Below are 22872 nucleotides of genomic sequence, written 5' to 3'. Positions count from 1 at the left end.
CTTTCTAATCACATGTCAGGACTCCATACAGCCAATCAAAAGACCTCTCTACACAAACATCCAGAGCTCTTTGATAATTCAAGATAGTCGTTTAGCTTTTCCCATGGTCCATGACCAAAGAATGAGTAGTAATCTAAAATTTTTCTACCTGACTCAAATTTGTTCTGTGGGATGTTTTCTCTTTTATCAGATTCATCTTCTAATTGATTCCTGGCTTAAACTGAGCCTGCCAAAGCAGTGTGTGTGTGTGTGTGTGTGTGTGTGTGTGTGTGAGAGAGAGAGAGAGAGAGAGAAACGCTTGTATGTTGGTGTGTGGTATTACATGAGGCTTGTGTGCTATATGTGTGTGTGTTATGTGTCTGTATGTGTATTTCTTTGTGTGTGAATGTGATGTATGTGGAGTACATACAACTGTATGCATGTAATATATATGTATGCCAGGGAGTGTCTGGTGGTGGTGTGTGTGATGTACATGATGGGTGTGTGTGGTATATATGTGTGAGATATATGGAGTGTCTCTGTGTAGTGTGTGTCAAATGTGTGTGAATATATATACAGGAGGCATGCTCATGTATTTGTGTGTAATCTAAGTGTATGCCGGAGGTATCTCTGTGTGACATATGTCTGTGTATGATGTATATGGGATTTGTGGTGTGTGTGTGTAATGTATGTGGAGTGTGCATATGTGTCTGGGTGTGTATGAGAGACAGAGATCTTCACTAATCCTGTGCTGCCTTGCAGATGAAATACACACACACAGAATGCACAATCACCTCAGTCCATAAACAGTGGCGAAAAAGCAGAAAGCTACAGAAATTCAGGGAACAGAAAAGCCTTTCCAGCTGGGGTGACAAAAGTAGGCTTCTCTGGCACCAAATCTTGAGGGATGGGTCAGATTAAGGACGGGCAGAGATAATGCAGGCAGAGGTGAGACCAGGTATAATGAAGCATGGGAACCGAGGAAGAACGGTGCCCATCTATAGAACAGCCTAGCTGGAGGATTAGGCATGACCTCAAGGAGCAAAGAAATGAACTGCTTCATCCTCTTGCTCCTGCCAGAGAGCAAAGAGGAGAAGCATTTTTATAACTGCATCCTGTACAATTCCCTTCAAAAATTTCCCCCACTGAATGTGACCTTCTAGGAGCTGGTATGAAAGAAGAAACAAGACCTAGGCCATTGGCCACTGAACAAGACTCTCTTTGTTCCAGTGCCAGAGGCCCCCTCGACCTCCCAAGCAGGACAGAGTTTCCTGAATCACTTAGGATGGGAAAGCAGGCAGCCAGCAGCATGCGAGCATTAGGCACTCTGCGTGGTTGTGTTCAACGTCACTCCAACAGCCCGGCTCCAAGGCAGTGAAGGCTATACCATTCGGATGACCTCCAGGCATCCCTCTGAGCAAGAGTAAAAACACAAGGTGTTTCCAACAATCTCTACCAGTGTGCTGAAGAGGACCACAAGGGAGGCACAGAGCAGAGAATCCCTTCTGCATCACACACAGAACAAAGAAGAGGCCCTGGCTGCAGCCAGTGCCCCCAGCATCCTGGGTACCCTGGGTACCCCGCAGACAAGTCCATAGCCCTCACATGATGGCACCTCCCAAGCTAGGCAGCAACACTGTCCAGTGATTCATATTCTTACTGAACCCCCCCCCCTTAGATGTTCCATCATGAGAAGCTAATATTTCCAATTTTATGCAGGTTTGTGTTTGTTCCCCTCAACAGAAGATAATGGAATCACCACTGGATATCAGACCCCAAATTGGAGGAATTAAAATGAAAAACAGCTTTAAAATGTGACATCTCTGTTCACTCAGGAAGTTAGCATCCCCCTTTTGAATGCCTCCGAAAGATCATAACGCAAATAATAATTCTGAATACATAAAATCTTCCTTTTAGAGGATGCAGAAACTGCAGAGCTTTTTTGACTTAATTGCATTCCAGGGTCCTGGATTTCTTCATCTCCTATAGGCTCTGTAACTCCAACTCTGGATTCCTCCTTTCCTCTGCTTTCCTCTTGAAATATCCCCTACCTTTCTCCAACCTATAATTACCCTACAAAAGAAGAGGATTCAGCAAGGGGGGCTGGGTGGCAGAGGAAAAGGACTCATCCACACCAACTCCTTTCAACTGCAGGCATTAGTGTGTGATCTTCAGAAGTCAAAATAAAGAAAAACAACTCGTTGCCATCATCTTTTTGAAACCAATAATTCAGGGGCAAAAGAATTTAGGCAACTGGAGGGGAAATCTATAGAGAATCTAGTTTCCTTCAGTTGGCCATGAGTGCTCTCTGGGCAGGAGAGCAGAGTTGACACGGGGAAACAGAAGCACCGAGGACTCTGATTTAGCAAAATGCCTCCCATACTGTTATGAAAGGGCCAGTACAGCTCTTCCCCATCACCCACACCCATCTACTCCCCCAGCCTCCAGTAAGATGCTACCCTGGGGAGCAGTCTCTCTCTTACTGTCTTATAAACTTCTGCCATTTAGTAAATACTCTGTATTTCCCAAAGATTAATGAATCACAAAGCTTAAAAGTGATTCTTGTAAGCATTCTCTATGAGTTGGGGGATTTTAAATATCGAAGGCTGGGGCCATAGCTCAGTGGCAGAGAGCTTGATTAGCACAGGTGAGGAACTGGGTTTGATCCTTGACACCGCATAAAATAAACAAATAAAATAAAGGCATTCTGTCCATCTACAACTACAAAAAATAAAATAAATAAATAAATATTGAAAATTTGTCTTTTGTATTGTACAGTTTGGTAATTTTCAAAAAAAAAAAATAATAGATTGCCTCACAAGAGGCTCTGTCTCCCTCTCGTGTGCCCTGAGACCTATGAAGCATATTCTTCCCACTGCAGTGAGTGGGCCTCAGGAAATGTAAAACTGCAGCTTTTTTAGAAGCTAAAAGGTAAAGGGTTTGGGGCCCAGAAAGAGAGAGAGGGTGAGGGCTGAGGCAGAGCATGGAGACAGGAAAACTGGTGTTACCCAGGGTCACTGCTGTAGGGTGTGAGAGGTGGAGACTTGTCCTCTGGGCAGATACAGCTTGTGTGTCAAGAGACAGTCCTGCTCAAGAAAAGGTGGCAATAAACCTCCTATTTCTTTAATCTGCACAGTCTCTGAACCACTATGTCTCTAGCAAAATCAGTGAAAGAGAGTCAACACCACAGCAACAAGATCTCCCACCCCTACTCGCATCCTATCCAACACCTGAAATCAGTGCATGCAGAACATCAGAGCCCTGAGGATTTTAGCCCTGTGCCTTTGAAATCTCCTCTTCAATAGGAATGATTCATAAGCTAACCCTGTTCTGCAGCAGCCGTCTCCATGCTGTTCCCAGGAGGGTAGGTAAATGAAAACACCTTAGCTTGAAGGATTAAGGATTCAGCTTTCCCTGCTGCTTGTAAGCTTAATTCCCCAAACTTGCTCTGTGCAGTTTCTTATAATAACCACTCTCTCCTCCTCTCCTCACCTGTCAGGTGGGCCTAGCCTTCAGAAGAATTATCCAGCTAAAGGTCATACAGGAGTCCCTGGTAAAAAGGAGGAAGAGGGCGGTGAAAGGGGCCAGTTTGGTCCAAAATATGCCTTCTTTGGAAGACAACTTGAAGTCACAGAGCTCTACAGCAAGCAATGTGACCTGGGGTCACTCCCTTGGATGTCTACAGGGGCCAGATATGCAAGTTAGCAAGGAAGTATGGTCAGTATAAATTCATGTCACCCTCAGTGTGTATGAATTATGCTGGAGAGCCCAGGCCAATGAACATGGGGTGGCCAGGACTACGATGTGGGTACTATTTTAATAAATGTTTTATGGAACCTTTTCTCCATAACATCTGTTGTTCCATGCACAAGAAATGTTAGTGGAAAAGCCAATGAGACAGTAAAGGTCCCTGCTCTAGGGAAGTCTGATTTTCATTTGTGGGGAAATTCACCCATTGTGGTGAGATCTTCAGAATGTTCAACCTATGGTAGAAAAATCAGAACTGTGCGAAGTCATCCCATTTTTAACACTGTCTGCAATTTTCTTTTAAACCACCATACAAACCAAACAATAGTATGTTTGTGGGCTACTTGTGGTCTACAGGCTAACTTCTTCACCTCCCTGACCTATAGTCTGTACTTACTTTAAAGAGTAAGTAAAGCTCTCTCCCATGCAAATGACTGTCACAACAGGCTCTATGGGTTAGGCTTAGGCTGGGCCCCAGTTCTTAAGGATACTCACGCCACTCTTCCTTTATTGATTTGTTGGTTGCTGTTTATTGCAGTGTTAGTGATCGAACCCAGGGCCTCCCACATGCCAGATATATACTATATCACCAAGTACCTCCCAGCCCTGATGATTATGTTTTAACATAATTTATTTCTACAGTTCGACAGAGCTATCAACAAAGAATTGCTTTTATGACTGCTATTTCAAAACTCCTCAAAGACAAAATTAATTGGCCAAACATAACTGTCTCCATTATGCAGTAAAGAAAGCCACATGTCCCTCAAGTTTTGCTGCAGCATCAGTTCTACTCAGTCACTGCAGAGACGGGCTGCACAGCCAGCTGCAACCTTACCTCCATGGTGTGGGTTTTCCCTGACGAAGTCTGTCCATACGCAAAAATGGTCCCATTGTAACCTTCAAGGACATCTGTGAGCAAGGAAAACAAATTAAAATTAACTCATTACTTTGGTCCTATGCTGGTATTGATGCATATTTTAAAACTGCAGTTTCCCATTGGCCCATCTCATTTTTTCACCCAGATGTGTCAACTCCATGTGCATTTTAAGGAAAAATGTGAGATCAGAACAGAAAGAAATGGGCTCACATTTATACAGAGCTCATTAATGAAGAGGAGGCAGACACACTTTCTCCCAGTAATATCAAACTTAAGACACAGATGCCAAGCAGAAAACTAATTTTTTAATAGAAGAATACTTGAGTTTTCCTTCCATTGATCTCTTCAGAATAGTTGGGGGAAAATGTTATCTGTGCTGTAAGTCTCTGGAGTGAGGTTAGACTCAAAGGTCTTGCCTGAAGATTTTGATTTGGGTCAGACTAAACCCTGGCCCAGGCCAGCTCCTCAGGGAGGTTTCTCATGTCGGCCCCACCAGAGCTCTGTCACAACAGACCAGCTGGGGGAGGGAGGAGGCCTCACGCTGTAAATTGACATCCAGTCCGCCTAGAAACCAGCAGGCCCTGACTTAAATTTAATGCCTCTGTTTTTTCAGTGTTGGGGCTAGCAAGGAGGCCCAGGCCCATGAGCATCAGGAATTTCTTTTAATTACACAACCAGCACACTATGCAAGCCCACACACACGGCAGGCCACTTCCATTTCACGCAGGGAGGAGGGGAGGTGTGCTGAACGGAGCTGCTTTCTGCTGCAGAGCTGAAGATTATCTGTGGGAATTCTTTCAAAGCAGCAGAAGTGATTAAAATATATTCCATACTGCTTCCCCCCTTCATCCACATAAACATCACCGAAATAGAAACAATGAATAATTAATATCCCTGACCTGCCATTCTGCACAAGGGGGGGGGGGATTCTTCATGCATGCAGACGGTGAGGGCAGGGAGAGGAGACCCATACAGAGGTGTCCTCTTCAGGGCCACGTGAGAAAAGCAAATCAGGCGATCCGCTCCATCCATCCACTTCAGAATGAGAGAGAAGAGAGTGCTCTCTGAATTTTATGAGGCTGATTTGCTTTTATTTTGCTTTGCCAGGTTTTCTGAATTTCTTTTAATATAGACTGATCTGAGGTTGTTGGAGTGTGAACTGAGATCAGAAAAGAAAGAGGATTTTCCTTTAGGAAGCTAAAAAAAATAGAGAAAAATTAAGCGGTGATATTTTTTTTATTTTTAATCCTAGCAGCTCTGAAGAGTTTGTGTCAAGCTGTACTGAGAAAGACACAAAGAGAGAGAGAGAGAGAGAGAGAGAGAGAGAGAGAGAGAGAGAGAACCAGAGAGAGAAGAGAGGAAATGTTCACACTTATCAGACTGCTGGAAATGGTTTCCTTGGTAACAGCAGAAAGCAAAAATTTGAAAAAGTCAGTGTTAGGGTTAAAGGTTCAAGTTTCAGTTTTCATGAAAATGCCAACTTGCTCAGAGAAAAGATTTCTCAGGCTGGGCATGGTGGTGCATGTTTGTAATCCCAGCTACTCGGTAACTGAGGCGGGAGGATCCCAAGGGCAAGGCTGGCCCGAGCAATTTAGCAAGACTCTGTCTTAAAATAGAATAAAAAGGGTTGGAGATGTAGCTCAGTGGTAGAGCACCACTAGGTTCAATCCACAGTACCACCCAACAAAGATTCCTCAGCCCTGAAGATGGTGGCCAGAGCAGAATATCATGAATATGATGTACTATAAGGGACCCAAAGGAAAGAGTCCTCACCCTTCAGGTATGCTTTCAGAATCCTACATTCATAACACAAACAACTCTAGACAATTGGAACCCTGGCCACAATTACCATACTAAACCTTCTGTTTATTAGAAATTAAGCATTTCTCCCCAGACTGAAAAGGGCTTCCCAGTCATTAGCCCCGAGCTGAGGTATTAGCACAGTACTGAAGAGACCAAACAGAAGTTATGCTCCCTCTCCTTCTCCACAGGGTGGCAGCCTCCACTGGCGCCCTACAAGTGTTCAGGCACACAGGGGGCCCCAGGGAATGACTCTGAGAAACCTGCCACACCTTAAAGGAAACAGTTCAGAGCCCTGGCCCTGCCCACACTAAGAGAGTCCAGTCCAAGGTTCCTCCTCTGCATTCACCCCTGAGGCCACTCTAGCCAAGCACAGGGCACAATCCTGCTAACTGCTGGCTAGCAGCTGCTGCCCCAAAGCTCCTGGATTACATCTATGAAAGGGAAAGCTCACTGATGGTATATCAATTGTTTTGGACCAAGTACATGAGACTGTACTGGAAGAATCCCTTTCTCTCTAGTATTTCAACAATGAGCACAATTTCTCTTTCTTTCTTTCTTTTTTTAAGGAAAAAAGTAAAAAAAAGAAAAAGAAAGAAAGAAAACTTAAACTCTGATTGGCCTTTAAAGTATTTACAATCATGTTACAATTAATACATTATTGAAGAAGCTCCCCAGCATTCAAGGTTGAGCAGAGTTGATGTTGCTCTCAGTTCTGAAAAGAAAAGACAAAGGTCTTTGAATCTAGTGTTCTCTATTTTCTTCTAAACTCCAGGTTTGGGGGTGGGGGGCTGTTTATTCAGTCTGTTTTATTTTTAGTGGAGAAGAAAGGCAGGAGGAGGTCAAGGACAAACAGTGTGTGGAGGGGCTGGACCACTGAGACAACAGGAAGAGGAGGGAGCACAGGATCCACTCGGAAGACAGTGAGAGAAGGTCTGTGCTCAGCACTGCACAGAACACACACCGCCCCGCTCCACAGAAACAGCCCACAAAAAGGCACTTTCATCACACTGAATGGCGGACAGTCCTGGGCCTGAGGAATGCGTTTGTTTTAGCCTCTGCCAAAACAGAGTGACTATTTCTACACAACAGCCATGCTCTGCTGGACAGAACCTTTCTTTGTGATGGGCTCTGGTGTGATATGATCTAAGCTCACACCACACAGCCTGTTGCACCCCTCAAGCCCAGCATACATCCATCCAGCAACCAGGCAAACCCCAGACAGCGTCTACTGCAGGTGCCAAGCACCTTCTGATATCCCCAGAGAACAGGGAAAAGAGTCTCCTTTTGCAGATTTCAGAAGCCCAGATGTGCATATTTCATTTTGCTCAGTTCTGAGCTAGGCTTTGCTTGGACAGAATGAGTTCCATTGTTAGGTAAGAATTTGGGGACCTAATCAGACCTACACATCAGGGTTCCCAAAGAGGCTATTGTGGCTTCCTACCACTTCTTCAGGTGAAATAGAGACCTGTCAGGGATAGTGGCTGACAGGTCATCCCCAGGTTACAATCCTAATCTTCCACCAGCTAATCAAACTGTTCAAATAACCCATGAGTGTAGATTATAGAGGCTATCTGGCCAAACACCAGTGGCCAAGGAGAATGCCCAGCTAGCCTGAAGGACAGTCACTGTGCCCAAGTAAAGGCATGCTGGGTTTCAGAATGAAAATACACCTCACGATTGGCAGACTGCCAGGGCCACCCCAAGGCTCAGGAACCACAATTGCTATTCTCTTCCCTTTACTCTCCTCCTATATCCACTCCTATCCCTGTCTTTTTGCAATGCTTAGTTAATAGTCCATATGGCCTGAGACAAAAGGAACTCATAAAATAATTATTTTATGATTGTTTTTAAGTGCTCATTGTGCACCCACCAGAAAAGTAAGGGCAGGGTAATTCAAAAGAATATAAGTCAGTCGAACAAACCAGGCTCAAGTTCCAGCCCCATGCCTTCCTAACTGACTTGGCCAAGTTACGTTACCTCTCTGAGCCTCAAATTTCTCTTTGGTGTTAAAGAATTAATAATGCTCACACCACATAAAGTTAAGATTTAAGACACAATAACATGTTAAGTGCATAGGGGTACATGATAAATGATAGATAAATAAATATATTTATTCTAAAGAACCATATAAAATACAATAGTAAAATAGGTCTGAGTTTATCATCCTAAGCTTAAAACTTATGGGTCCATACTGCCTCCAGGATAAAGTCCATTAATCTGAATTTCCACCAAACTTGGATCGATCTAACTTTTTCAGCCTCGTTTCTTGTCATCCCCTCTGTACCTTGTGTCACTCCAAGCTGTCCAAGATGCCACATAATTTGTCTTTATGTTTTTGCAACTCCCTCTGCTTATACATTCTACCATCCTCAGGACTCAGTCTTTCCACAAAGTCTTCCTTAATTCTCCATTCCCTTGTCCCATCCACAAAAATCAATACAAAGTGGCCTTCTTCTGTGCTCCCCTAGCATTTTGCACACACCCATCTTAAAGCACATAATGTCTACATGTCTGATAATTATGTATATGTCTGCCTCTTGCCTTGTACTTGCAGACAGTATTATGGATCTTGGTGACTCTATCCCCGGCAGGACTTACACTTACATGGTAATAAGTGGCTAATACTATTTGCATAAGTAAATGAATGAAACTTAAAAGAAATCAGAACTGGAAACCACCTTCTCTAGCATCTGGATATTCCACATCTAGCTAATTTGGAAAACAAATGCCCAGGTGGCTTTTGTAGGCAGGGACATTGTTACCAGGACTTCAACAAAGTATCTAGTAACCATGGTATTTAATTCCTAGGCACCCACAGGCACCTTTCCTATTGCTGTTCCAATCATCACAAACCCTACAACCTCTTCTCAAAGAAGCATTCTACATATGTTTCCAGACAACAGTTTGAAAAGCATCAAACAAAGATGGGAGCATGGGAGATGTCAGAACTCTACAATCAGAAATATTTAAAAACCCAGCAAAGTTGTAAGGAATTAAAAAACTCAGAAAGAATAAAGTCATCCAGTTAAATGGAGTCTTCCAGCACCTCAAAATCATCATGGGTTTAGATAGCCGTGGAAGCAAAGCTCACCAGTCCACCTCATTATCATGAGTCAGGGAACCTTCCAAATCACTCAATTCAAGTCCTGAACTCTAGAAAAAACACCATCTCCCAAACTTGACTTAAGTAGGGCTCTTTATGGCAAGTGATACCTTAGCTGCACTGTATTCCAAGTGACCCTTGCTTACATACCTTGTTTTTACCTTGGCAATGCAGAAATACACAGCGACTTCCTTCCCTTCATACTCATCTCAGTGAATATTTTTAAAAGTTCAATCTGGCTTCATTACCTCCTCCCATACAATCTCTTTTGAAAGGGCAATAAGGTATTCTTCGTTAATACCAAATGAGCATGCTCATATCATGTTTATGTTGCCTTAGAAATGTTGTTTTATCATATCGTGTGAGAGCCTGATTTTATTCTAAATGGTTTTCTTTGTGGCTCACCATTTATACAGGGCCTCAAGTTATCCACAGTTTGAATTGTATCTTCACAAGACCTTCCCAGGGACTGTCTATTTCTTTTCTTCTTCTTAATTTATTTTTAACTGATATATAAAAATGTAGAAATTGTACATGTTAATGGAAAACTGCCTATTTCTGACACTTCAAACTATAGAAAAATCCAAACATTGAAAGAGGCCCAAACATCTAGTGAATAAAGACTCAAAAATTATTACTATTGTTTGTGAATCATAGGCATTTTTAAAAAATGGAATCCATCCATTTCTAATTACATTGGCTTAGAGGGGGTGGGATGTATTTAAATGGCCTTCATGCTTAGCACAGCGTGTAGCAAATGCTATTTGCTTCTGGTAATGAAACAGGAGAGGGAAAAAAAAAGGAAATTCTGCCATATATGTGATTAATCTTACTTTAATAAAAATAGGTATAAGCTTGGGCTGGGGTTGTGGCTCAGCAGTAGAGCACTCGCATAGCATGTGTGAGGCCCTGGGTTCAATCCTCAGCACCACAAAAAAATACATAAATAAAATAAAGGTATTGTATTCAACTAGAACTAAAAAATATTTTTTAAAATAGGTATAAGCTTGATAATAAATGGAAAACAGGGCTGAATAGAAGCAAACCAAGAAAGATATGCTGTGAAAACAGGTTAGATAGGAGGAGAGGTGGGGATAAAGGGGTCAAGAGAAGGCAATATCAGAGTAAGTGATATGCAAGTGTGAAGTTGTCACGATGAAACCTTTGCTTTATACAATTACTATTCACTAATAATTACAATAAAGAGAGAAGCAGAAGAGTAAAGAAGAGAGAAGCAAAAATTACCACCAGATACAAGCCCAAACTATTAATTCCAAAAGAGCACAAATAAAGACGTATTTTTTTTTCTCTTCCCTTTTCTATCATAATATCACCGAGGAGACCTTCAAAATTAATTGATGTCTGCAACAAGAATGTGAATAACCATACATCTCAGCAAGGAACATTACATACTGATGTGAGTCTCCCACGCAGGTGTCCAGGGTCAAAATTAATCTAACAGATGTACCCAGGGCTGATTTTCATGAATTTCAAATAGTTCAGTTAGTCAGCACAGCTTCTAAAAACAAGCAGATCTAAAATGGCACGGTATTTTTTTTTTAAGTTTAGTTTCTACCTTTTGCTTTTTAAATCCAAAGCTACCTGTAGAGGTGGCAGCATCAAGACATTTGGAAATGCCATTGCCATTGCATTCAGATTTGAAGGCATGGATTCAAAGATGAAAACCAAAGTAGCAGAAGATGTCCCCCAGCTTTGTCCAGATGGCCTTCTCCTCCAAGGCAAGCTCCAACCTGCCCCTGATTTGAAAGGGCAAGGTAGAGCAACGTGTAAATTGCTTCATCTCCCTGCTGTTATTTTGACACAAATCCTCCAGAGCCAAGGCCAGCCCCACAGAAAAGGACTGATCTCTGAGACATAAGTGTAGGCTTGAGGCTACCTGTTTGGAGGAACAAATGTCAGGATCTGGGTAGGATGGCTGAAAGTGGGTTAGATGAAATTATAATTAAAGAACGCTGAAGAGCAGGAACAGCTCGATAAGCAGAAGAAGTATAGTATGATTTTATGACACAGGAAAAAAAGATTGTATGATGGCAAGAACTTTCTACTTTTAAGAATTCTTCCAGAGAGATATTAGTATAAAGGAGACAGATGCACAAAATAAATCAGATGAAGATATACAACTGGAGTGTTTGGAATAGGTATTTTCTCCTGCAAAGGAATAAAGATGTTCTTCTACATTTGCAGTAGTTAAAAACCATTATGGAAAAAGTATCACTATAGCCTACCTGGCTTTTAAGCTTTTAGGTAATCAGAATAGCTCTACAAAATGGTGACAAAAGAAATAAAGAAAGGAGGTATAGAGAAATTGAATAACTCGCCTGACATCACAGCAAATCGGGGCCAGAGCCAAGGCTGTCATTCAGTGTTTCTAATTAGCAGGCCTCTGCTGACAGTCAAGGAACATTGATTCCTAGGCTGCAAATATCACTTAATGTTTTCCATTACTCTGAAAGGCCCAGGAGGAAATAAAGAAATAGCACTTACCTTTGACAATTTGCTTCGCGCACGCATTGTAAACCTGCTCTTGGGTTGTGTTGGGCGGCAGTACTCTGTCAAAGACATATGGCTTCCCTTGCTGAAAAAGACAAAAGAAAGAAAAAGGGCAGGGAAAACGCATTAGTAGTTTAGGAATGAAAAGCACTAATATTAGTAGTTAGACCATGGGCGCCAAATCAACCAACCTTATTTTTTAAAAACAGTTGCATGCCTTACTGGGAAATGTTTACAGCATGAACCACATATACACTGTGTGTATGTCTATTGTCTGTTGCAAATCTGAGCAAAAAAGAATTCGTTCTTAAAAGTGAAACATTTTTTTGATGAAAGGTAGGCTGACACTTATTTGAATATAGATTTATTGAGAGCTTACACTGAACTAAATACTGAACAACTAGGAAATAGTCTTGCCCTTGTGAATTGTTTAGCTAAGTATAGAAGATAACTAATAAGCGAGAAGGCAAACAGGAGAACATAAATGCCTAGGTACAAAATGATGGAGCCGGATGAGGGCGTGTCAAGGAAGGCCTTGCTGAGGTGGTCTCAGTTAAGTGGATCTTGAAAGGATCACAAAGATACTTGGGAAGATCTGTGGAAGAAACTAGTAGACAGCAAAAGGATTGGTGAGTCCAAGAGACTAAGGTATGGTATAGAGGAGGTTGGCAAAGAAATCAGGAGCCACCAGTTCACGCAGGGCACTTCGAGCCAAGGTCATATGCTTGGGGTTTTTTTAATGGGAAGACAACATGATCAGATTTCAGAGTTGCTCTCAGTAGTCTTTTATCCCAAAGAATACAAGTGTTTTATATGCAAAAGTGATGCCTTAGCCAGGTTGAGGCTTCTCAGACAAATGAGGCCCAGCCCTTCTCTCCAGTAAAACAAGAGATTTCCCCCATATGGAGTTTGGCATCTGGTTTGATGCTGCACCATGTGCTACTCAAGGAGATAACCAGGAGAGGGGAAAGGAAGAAGCCATAGCATAGCACTACACAAGCACTGGTGCCCAGTAACTCAAGGTTCAATAAGGAGTCATTGAGCACTTCTGTGCCAGGCACGGTGCTAAGTACTGGGAAAAGGCACTGGGGAAAGGTGCCAGGTGAGACAGGTCCAAACAGCACCTCTTCTCCACCAATACAGCCCAGGCAAGCAGCAACCCTTCCCTGCCCTTCCCCAAGCCCAATTCACCCAGGAGGGCCTTCACCTTTCACCACAAACAGTAACATTGGGGAGATGGAAGACAGGGAAACCAAGAGCCTCCTTCATTCCCAGCAATACCTCCTACGAGTGCCCCGGACTCTGAGAACCACCCAAGGACAGTCTTACTCCTGAGAAGATAACTGCTCTCGAGGGATCCAAGTGCAAGGCTTGTTACATCCTATAACCTTCTCACAAAGGACAGAGCTGTCAGACTGTCTTATGGGTTTCCTCACTTATCACTATGGGAAGAGCTGACTGCAGGCAAAATCCCTGTGCTTCAGCTCTAGTCTTGAAAACAGGACTGAGCCAACCCAGGAAACAGGCTTCTTTTATTTGGTCTTAGAAAAATGCAGAATCTTCCAGTACCGTAAAATTTTGTTTTCATGCTCAGTGGCAGAACCAGAGTCTTTCTGCTAAAATTATGGAAAGGGATCATTTTCTGATGTTTTATTCCCAGCTCTGTTCCCTTTGGTCACTGAACCAAGTTTTGGTTGAATAACCCAAAAATATTCCTCACCACAATCTATTGCTAACTCTCAGTCTGCTACATCCTTACTAGTTTTATATGTTTGTAAAATTCAACTAAATGTCAGTAGGGCAAAAGGTAAGAATAAAAATTTACAGTTTGCCTAAGTATTTGTCAATCATTGAATCTTCTGGGAGGAAAAAGGTAGCTTTGCTTAATTTTAAACCAACCCACTATTTCTCTGAACTTAATGAGAATCATCAAAATAAACCATCTTGTTTACAGCACAATCCTACTTGGAGTTTTAGGGGAAAAAATGTACTTAATACAGCAGGAAAAAAATACCTATTAAAACATATATGGTACAAAAAGGAGGACACCCCAATTTTGCCCTTTAACTTAAGGTGCTTATTGGAATACATTATACTTTGACTTTAACAAAGACAGAACAGAATTTGTTGTTTCTCCTTTAAGCAATATCATTTATCAAGTGACAAACAGATAATACAATGCTTTTCCATGACCTAAAGTTAACTCTCAACAGAGACTGACTTCAAGTCATGATGACTGAATTGATGCTAAGAAAAGATAAGATTTAGAAAATGATTTGTTATGAGACCTCTCTTGTCAGGATTAACATCATAAGTAGGGACAATGTAAACATTTTTATGTGTCTTTTCATGCACTGCAAGTCTTAGAAGAGATTGATTAGAATTTAGTTACTGAATATTTTCAGAGAACTAACTTGAACCAGATGTATATACAATTGCCATTTAAAAAAAATAAAATAAAAAGCCACACACATACTAGTTCCTCTTTGTTTCCCCAAGGAGACAAGAGTCTCCATTTCTAGTGCCAGAGTAGCTGAACGTTCTGTAGGGAGACCCTGGGCCCAGCTTGCTCTTGTCATCATGAATTCACAGCTACACAAGAAACTTTTCAAATTACATTGCTGTATAGGAACTGGAGAGCAGCAATGGATGATGAGGCCACCATTTGCCATGCTCAGGAGACATCTTCCTTTTCAGGTGTCTGCTCAGCACATGGTCCTCTCCAACCTCTCTGGCTACCTTCATCAGAGTCCTTTGCTGGTATCTTTCAGGTTTCTAAATGATGATATATTCAGACTCAAGCCTTGCCTCTGCTGACATCCTTGACCTTCATGTAACGGAAACAAATATTTCAATGACACATACCTGTAAACTCAGCAACTGGGGAGGCCAAGGTAGGAGGATTATAAGTTGAAGGCCAGCCTGGGCAACATAATTAGACCTTATCTCATAATTCAAACATTTAAAAAAAGGTCTGGGAATGTACCTCAGTGATAAAGCACCCCTGGGTTCAAACCCCAGTATAGGGAACCAAAAATGAAAGATAGTCAGCCTTCATCTCTCATCTAACATTTAAGTTAATATGCTTACTAGATATTTCCACTTGGATATCCATTAGCCACTCCCAAAGAGAACCATCAAGCCCTCCATATCTGAATGAGAATTATAACACCAATCACCTAGATACTCAGCATCATGCAGCACAATCAGGTTGATGGTACCTACCTGTATCCCAGCTACTTGGGAGGCAGAAGCAGGACTATCATAAATTCTAGGCCAGTCTGCGAAACTTAGTAAGACTCTATAAGAAAATTTGAAAAAAGGACTGGGGATGTAGCTCCATTGTAGAGCATTCCTGGGTTCAATCCCCAGTACCCCCCATACACACACACACACACACACACACACACACACACACACACACAAAAGGAATCACTCAGTATGCACCACAGATTCCATATTCACAAGGTATCCCAATACCTATCCCTTCTTGCTAGCTATATCACACAACTTCAGTCAGCATTTCTCCATCAATCTATTCTGTACAATAGCAAGAGCCTCCCAACATGTCTCCCTGCCACCATTCAATCCTTTTCACTCAGCAGCCAGAGTGAGCATTCTAAAACAATAAATCAGATGATATCATCTCCTCACCTAAAACCCTCCAATGGCTCCTATTATACTTAGTCTAGACGCTCTTTGCCCTTAGCTCTCTGCATTCTCCTCCTCTCAAGACAGTGTGGCACACTGGACTTCCTCCCATACCATGTTTGTTTCCTGCTCAGGACCTTTGCTCTTAACCCTTCCTTCCTTTTGGAATTCTATGATTTCTCATCTCCATTTGGCTCACCACAGCTCTTCATTTGGCTTATCTCCATACCATCCCTCAGATCTCAAATTTCTCCTCCTTCCAGGGCTTCCATGATCTTAACTAAAGCAGACCCACCCCCACCCTGGCATCACTATTACATGACTATTTGACTTGCTCTGTAACAATTATATGTTATCTATTCTCAGCCAACCAATGGACCACTACAATTAAAGCATTTAACCAGCTAAAAGAGAAGCCATATAACTCCCAAGACCTTATAAAGGGACTCTGGATGAGACACCCACACCCAGCATCCTCTACTAATGAAAATAAAGTATGTCAGCATTGCCATGAAGCGTCCACATAGACCAGTGCTAATTGCATACGAGCAGTGTAACTAAAATTAATAACCTACCAGGATCACATACAAAGAATAACAGCAGATGGTTCTTACACTTTCATAGTTAAAATTAAAAACAAAAATCATACCGCCAGAAATTTTATCAAGTTGTTGAGAGCAAAATGTCTGTGAACCATATGGCCTTCCTATTAATATATTTGACCTGTTACCCAGCAACTGCTCCCCAGCCTGGAAGGAACACTACCATGGGAGACAGAAAGCAGACTCATGTAGATGTTTAGAAGACGATCACCAGGAGGGATGTTAAGAAAAGTTAAATTAATTATTAAGAAGAGCTCATGGAGAAGTAATCCGATAACAATCCTCAAGAACGACCAAGAGTTGTGACCAAAGGTTGCCTAAGATTTGAATGACGTTTGTCTATCTTTATCAAGAAACAGGAAAAAAGACTAAAATGTACACAGAGAGATTAAACTCACTCTATGGAATTATCTCCAGACTCTGAGGAGTATTCAGTAGAGGAACTGATGACTGAGACATTCACTAACTCTCTGATCCAGATATTTATGTGACTTCTTTTTGGGAAGTGCAGGAGGCTGTGAGTTCCTTCAGTACAAGCTGACCATTTTCTCACCACTGTCCACCAACACCATCCAATCCTCTGGTCCAAACCCTTTTTATTTTCACTCCCTGAATTCCCACAGGAACTATGAAGTAGACATTACCATTCACATTTCACAAACTGGAAAATTGAGGACAAGCCGTGTTATCAGCTCTATTACTCTGGGGCAATAACTTTAAGGCTCTGATTTAAAGTGTTCTTTCTTTGTACAGTGGTATCTTTCTAGGAAACTCAAAATAATTTTTTTTGAAAAGCAGAACACATACAAAATAGCATATGCTAAGACTAAAGACTGAAGCAAAGTGGCTAATGGGTAACAAAAGACAGTAATCCCCTACTATTGCCTAGAGCAGTTAGCCATGAATGTGGGACTGATAAGAAGCCATTAAGACTTGGGGAAAGGGCAGAACTGGTGAGAAAAGTGGTGCACATTCACATGATAAGCATTCTTTCCACTGAAGGAATGGAAAGTAGGCAAAGGCTGATGGAGGCTAGGAAAAGATAGATCCATATTAGGCTTGCTGGTTAGTTATTAAGGAAAATCCTAGAATTTTTCAAACCCAAAGGTCCTTTAAGATCAATCCAACCCAACATCTGTTTTACAAAGACTGGGAGAGGGTAGGTGACTTGCGGCCAGCTAGGTAAACAGTGGACGGCCCCGGGAATCCAGACATTCAGGTTCCTATCTACTGCACTGCAAGTTCTGCTTTAAGATCACTTGCTCTCTCCAAACATCAAGGGAACAAGCGTGAGCCTCTGGCTCTCCACCGCCCCTGAGCCCTGCCCTCTTTACTTCCCAATCGATTCTAAATGATTTCCAAATACAAACTAATTAGTTCCAATGAACTAAGAGTAGTTGCTATGAGAGCTGAGGTAGAACAGCGAGAGAATTAGAACCCAGCCTCTTAGAGTCGACATGAACATCATCAGCCACTGGACCTTGCTCATCGTCCACCCCTGTGAGCCCTGAGAGGGAATCAGGGACCCACTCACAAGTGGACTAGCAGTGACTGTGAGAAAGCCAAGCCCTTAAGTTGATTTTAAGCCTGCCTCCCTGAAGTGGAAGGCCTGACAATGTCCTCCAGGACAAGACCAATAAGGCGGGGCACAGGATGGCACCATGACTTTGTTTCAGTCTCTTTTTCCTTATCTGAAACAGAAAAAGACAGATGAACTTGCTTCCTAAAAGTTGTACAGATTTGTTTTGACGTGAAGGGCTCCAAAGATGCCAAGGTCAGGACACCAGCAAGGAATCATATTAGTTGGCACAAGAAGAAATTAAATAAGATAAACCCATACACTAGGAAAGACTTTGATAACAACCTGAAAGAATGTTTCCAAAATGTTAGCTCAAAAGTTTTGGTGCTTACTTTTTTATCAACACTAAGTTTTGGTTCTTGTTTATCGAGGTATGGTTCACATCCCATAAACTCTACCCCTTTTAAGAAAATTGCAATTCAGTGGTTTGCAGTATATATACAAGGCTCTGTAATCAGCATCATTGTCTGCTGCCAGACATTTCCATGCCCCCAAAAAGAAACCCTATATCCATTAGCAGTTGCTTTTGATCCCCTCAATCTCTCCTGCTATAGGACAACCACTAATCTTCTTTCTGTCTTTATAGATCTGCCTCCTGCAGACACTTCATATAAATGGAATTACACAGTGTGTAGCCTTTGTGATCACCTTCCTACATTTAGCCTCATGTTTGCAAGGTTCACCCATGTTGTAGCATATATTACTACTTCATTTTTGTGGCTGAATAATACTCCATTGAATGCATATATTTAATTATATGTATTCACTCATCAACTATGGGGAGACATTTCAGTTGTTTCTACTTTAGGGCAATTATGACTGTGGCTCTGAACATTCATGTACAAGCAAGAGTTTATGTAAACATGTGTTTTCAATCTCCCTGGGTATGTATCTAGCAATGGAATGGCTGGGTCAGTAACTTCATGTTTAACTTTCTAAAGAACTGCTGGATTGTTTTCAGAGAGGCTACACTATTCTACATCCCCACCAGAATGGGTTCCGAGTTTTACACATCCTTGTCAACACTTATTCTTGACTATGAAGTAGCATATCAGAAGTTTTTATTTGTTTGTTTGTTTTTTTTTTTTTCAGTTATTGAATCCAGAGGGGCTTAACCACTGAGTCACATTCTCTTTTTTATTTTGAGACAGGGTGTTACTAAGGTGCTTAGGGCTTCACTAAGTTGCTGAGGCTAGCTTTGAACTCACAATCCTCCTGTCTCAGCCTCCCAAGCTGCTGGGATAACAGGTGTGTACCACTGTGCCCAGTGGTATATCAGAAGTTTTATAAATTGGCAATATGTCCTAAAACTCATTTTAACATACATTATAGATCTACAGATATTCCAGGCCTTGTAACGTACTATTTTGATTTTATCAAAATTAACATTTACATAGTGGCTCCAAGTGATAGAAGCATCGTGTGGAAACTGCAGAGCCCATCTCTCTGAGCTCAGTTTCCTTATCTGTTAAATGGAGCCAATAATACCTACAATCAGGCTTCCAGTGAGGATCTGTTATAATCATGCAGATAAAGGAGCTATTGCAGTGCCTGTGTTCTAGAAGATGCTTGAGGTGGCGTCCGTGTCATTCTATGATACAGAGTTTGGTGACCAATACAGTGACTCATATCTGGCCCTCATATTACACCAAACTTCCTGAGCACTGAGCACTTAAAGAAAGGGACACGGAAAAGTGAATCACTCACAGTTTACACTCAGAACTTGGCATTCTGTTGTCCTTATAAAACCTAAGGGTTGAATCACTTCCCAGACTCCTCCAGGTCCCCAAGTCTGCAACTCCCAAGTTCAGCTCCACAGAATGTGGGGCCATATCATTTCCAAAGGTCTCAGCAAAATTCATTGTTTCAGGACCATCCTCTGCATTCTTCCAAAATAATTAGAAATTCCATGTTCCACATGAAGCCCATTCAGGAGGTGAGGAACTGAGATGGGAGCAAGCACGTACAGACTCACCAGCTTTGCTACTACCTCTTTGGAGCCTTCTGGAAACCTGAGTGAAAGTACCCACTGCAAAACTGAATCAGATGCTCTCAGGAGCCTGGCCACATCCTCTCAATTCTCAAAGGCTAACCCTCTCTCCCACAGGCAGTTCCTGCCTCTCTTTGCCTGAGGGTATGCTGGTTGCTGGAGCCCTTCCTGTCACCTGCAGAAGGCCAGGGGGACCTTCCAGGCCACAATTCCAGGATTCTAAGCCATTGGCTGACAGGAAATGGGGTCACTCAAGTGGGGGTGTGCGTGAAAAGGAGTGACTCTGAGGCATGTATTCCAGACGGGCCCCCAGGACCCCCCAGTGCAATGAAGCTCCCACAGTCCATGGTGGCGACTAAAGATGAACTCCTGATTTCCTTCACTTCCCCACCTCACTTCGCTCTTCACCAGTATTTCCAAAGATCACCTCCTGAAACAACTTGCACTCCAATCTTTGTCTTGTACATGCTCTTGGAAGGGCCCACAGAGCCACATCTACCCCAAGGATGACCCATTTAAAATTTATACAAAGGAGCTCAATGAAGACCCTAGCTGACCACAGACATTTTGCTCCCAGACACTTTTGTGCCCTAAGAGGTCTTCCATTCAATAGGCTTAGAGAATCTGGATTCATGGAATCACTGTCAAACGTGGGGCCAGCATTGCTTTGGGAGATACCCAACTAACAGGGGGAGTAGAAATTTATATTCTTGTTAAAATTCAACAAGCTAAGCCAGGTACAATAGTGTGCATCTATGGTCCCAGCTATTCAGGAGGCTGAGGCAGGAAACTCAATTGAGCCCAGGAGTTTGTGACCAGCCTGAGCCACATTGCAAGACCCTGTCTCATAAAGAAAAGAAAAGAAAAAAATTCAATAAGCTGTAGTCCTGGGACACAGCCCTAAAAAAGGGAGTGCCTTTTCCTTCATAAAAGGGTGCTAGTGAATCGCCAAACTGTGGGTCTACAGAGCATTTATTACCAGTTTCTAATGTATGCAAAGTAACACTACCTTCTGAAGGCCCTGCCCTAGCAGAATGCTTTGTACGTGATGGTCCAGGGGAGGTGCTCAGCACATGCCTGCTGGCCATGACAACTGATGCTTGCAGAATGGGTACCAGGGAGGCTAGAGGCGGGGTCCCAGGACACCATCAGATGGTATGAGGGTGCACGTGTTTCACCCTGTCTCCCTCCCATGGGGCAGAAATTTCACTTGGTGCTGACCATGCTCCAATGAAGTTGCGCTGCGTTCCTGCATCCCTTGACCCCTATTTGTTCCCCCCACCACCACCACCACCTACCTCTCTTTTGTCTAGATCTGGCCTGCAAATTCCCAGGCAAAACATCCCCCACCTGGCAGTAATAGCTATGAAAGCCATTCTGGGAAGGCAACCATCAGCTCTTCCCATCACTGTTCAACCCTCTCCCAGGCCCACCAATCTCAAGTGTAGCCACAGACGGGGACCAAACTTTCTCCACTCCAACTCCACATTGCTGTCTCCTCTCACTTCCCACCCCCACCCGTACTGGGATGGTGCTGTGACTGGGAATGTAAATGCCAGCCAGAGCAGCCCAGACATTGCCCTGCCCCTCCCCATATTGGCTTTATGCCCCAAGGAAGACAGCTGGTGCCAGTTCCGGCCAGAGCCATGCTGCTCCCATGAGAGTCTGCAGTGAAACAGACGCGTGCAAGCCACAACCGCTCCTGATGGAGTTGCCAAGGCAATGCCATCCGCTCCACAGATCGAGAAGGCACAAAGGCGACACACATGAAGGCATCTTGTAAGCCTCCTTCCTGCGGGAAACAGGCTACAAATCTCTCCTTTCTGCCAAAATTCCCAGTGTGTGGACACACAGGCACTGTCAAGAACGCAGACAGCTATGAAAGCCATTCTGGGAAGGCAAACTGCCTGGAGTGATAATGAATAAGTTCAGAATTCTTGCCTGGCGAACAGGTAAAATGAAGACAGAAGCAGTACCTCCCTAAAAGAGAATAATTTCACCTGCATTTCAAAATAAGCTCTTATTTGTATGTGACTTTTACTTCAGATCAAATTGAAATGAACTCCCTTCTCTCACGTCCCCAAGTTCTTCTCCTTTTAGCTGTTCTGTACCCTAAAATGCCTCACACAAGACAAGAGAGGTCAGGACAACTGGGTCTTGTCCAGGATCTTGCCCTCATGTACTTTGTGACTTTAAACAGCTTACCTATATTTTCAATAAAGATGTCATCTCTCTGGTTCTAACATTCTATACCAATAATGAGCAGCATCGGAGTTCTGTGACTTTTGCATCAGAGTGGCTTCTGCCTTGAGCACACACAGCCCAAAAGGTCAACTTAAAACCATAGAGAACTCCATGTCCTACAGACTCAGAGAAAGGAAGGAAAATTGCTACTGATTATTTCAACAGATTCGGTGCCAAATCAAGTCTGAAAAAAAAGAAAAAGAAAAAAAAAAGAAATCAAAGCTTCTTCCCCGGAAAGGAGGCAAAAATGCCATTTCACTAAAAGTAGGATGGAGGATTCATTTTGTCAAGTAAATAAATGAGAGCAAGGATGATGCCTGGGCATTATCTTTCTGGGGCACACTGCCCTGGGGGCGGCTTCCTGGCACAGCACTGTGTAATCCAGTCAAACTGCCATTCAACAAACCTCTCCCAGTTAGACTGAGGCTTGCAGGAACACGGGAGCCACTGGTGACACATGTAAAGTTCTCTTCCCTCTAGTCTTTTTGACTACAACCAAAATATAAGAGCTTTCAGACCTTTGCTTGGCTAACTATGCTGAACACAGAGGCTGCCGGTAAACACATAATGCAAATTACTACCACAAGCAGAATTAATATTCTATAGAATTAATATTCTATTAATATTTTTTCACTCTCTGGGAAACAGCTTACATAGTATAATTATCTTGTGACTGGAACACACTACATTTTCATAGTACATTCAGGTTCTCATCTCCGTTCCATCCTCAAGATTTGTGGGTGGGGAAGGAATCATAGTGGCGCCCCCTCCTCCACCAAAGAATCT

The 22872-nt window shown here is 42.6% G+C and overlaps 1 protein-coding gene across 1 annotated transcript in view; it reads right to left on the bottom strand.

Moving 5' to 3' along the window:
- The window catches only part of KIF5C (kinesin family member 5C), a 154018-nt gene that overhangs the window by 92674 nt on the left and 38472 nt on the right, over positions 1 to 22872 (bottom strand). Inside the window, exons 2-3 of the mRNA XM_081262362.1 lie at positions 12015 to 12105; positions 4562 to 4635 (exon numbers count right to left, since the gene is read on the bottom strand). Coding sequence (XP_081118488.1) covers positions 4562 to 4635; positions 12015 to 12105 — 165 coding nt within the window. The remainder of the gene's footprint in view (positions 1 to 4561; positions 4636 to 12014; positions 12106 to 22872) is intronic.

This window comes from Spermophilus citellus (genome assembly GCF_964194105.1).
Source record: "Spermophilus citellus genome assembly, chromosome: 11".
Classification (NCBI taxonomy): domain Eukaryota; kingdom Metazoa; phylum Chordata; class Mammalia; order Rodentia; family Sciuridae; genus Spermophilus; species Spermophilus citellus.
Note: the sequence above shows the minus strand (reverse complement) of the source record. Positions and strands in the feature narration are given on the sequence as shown.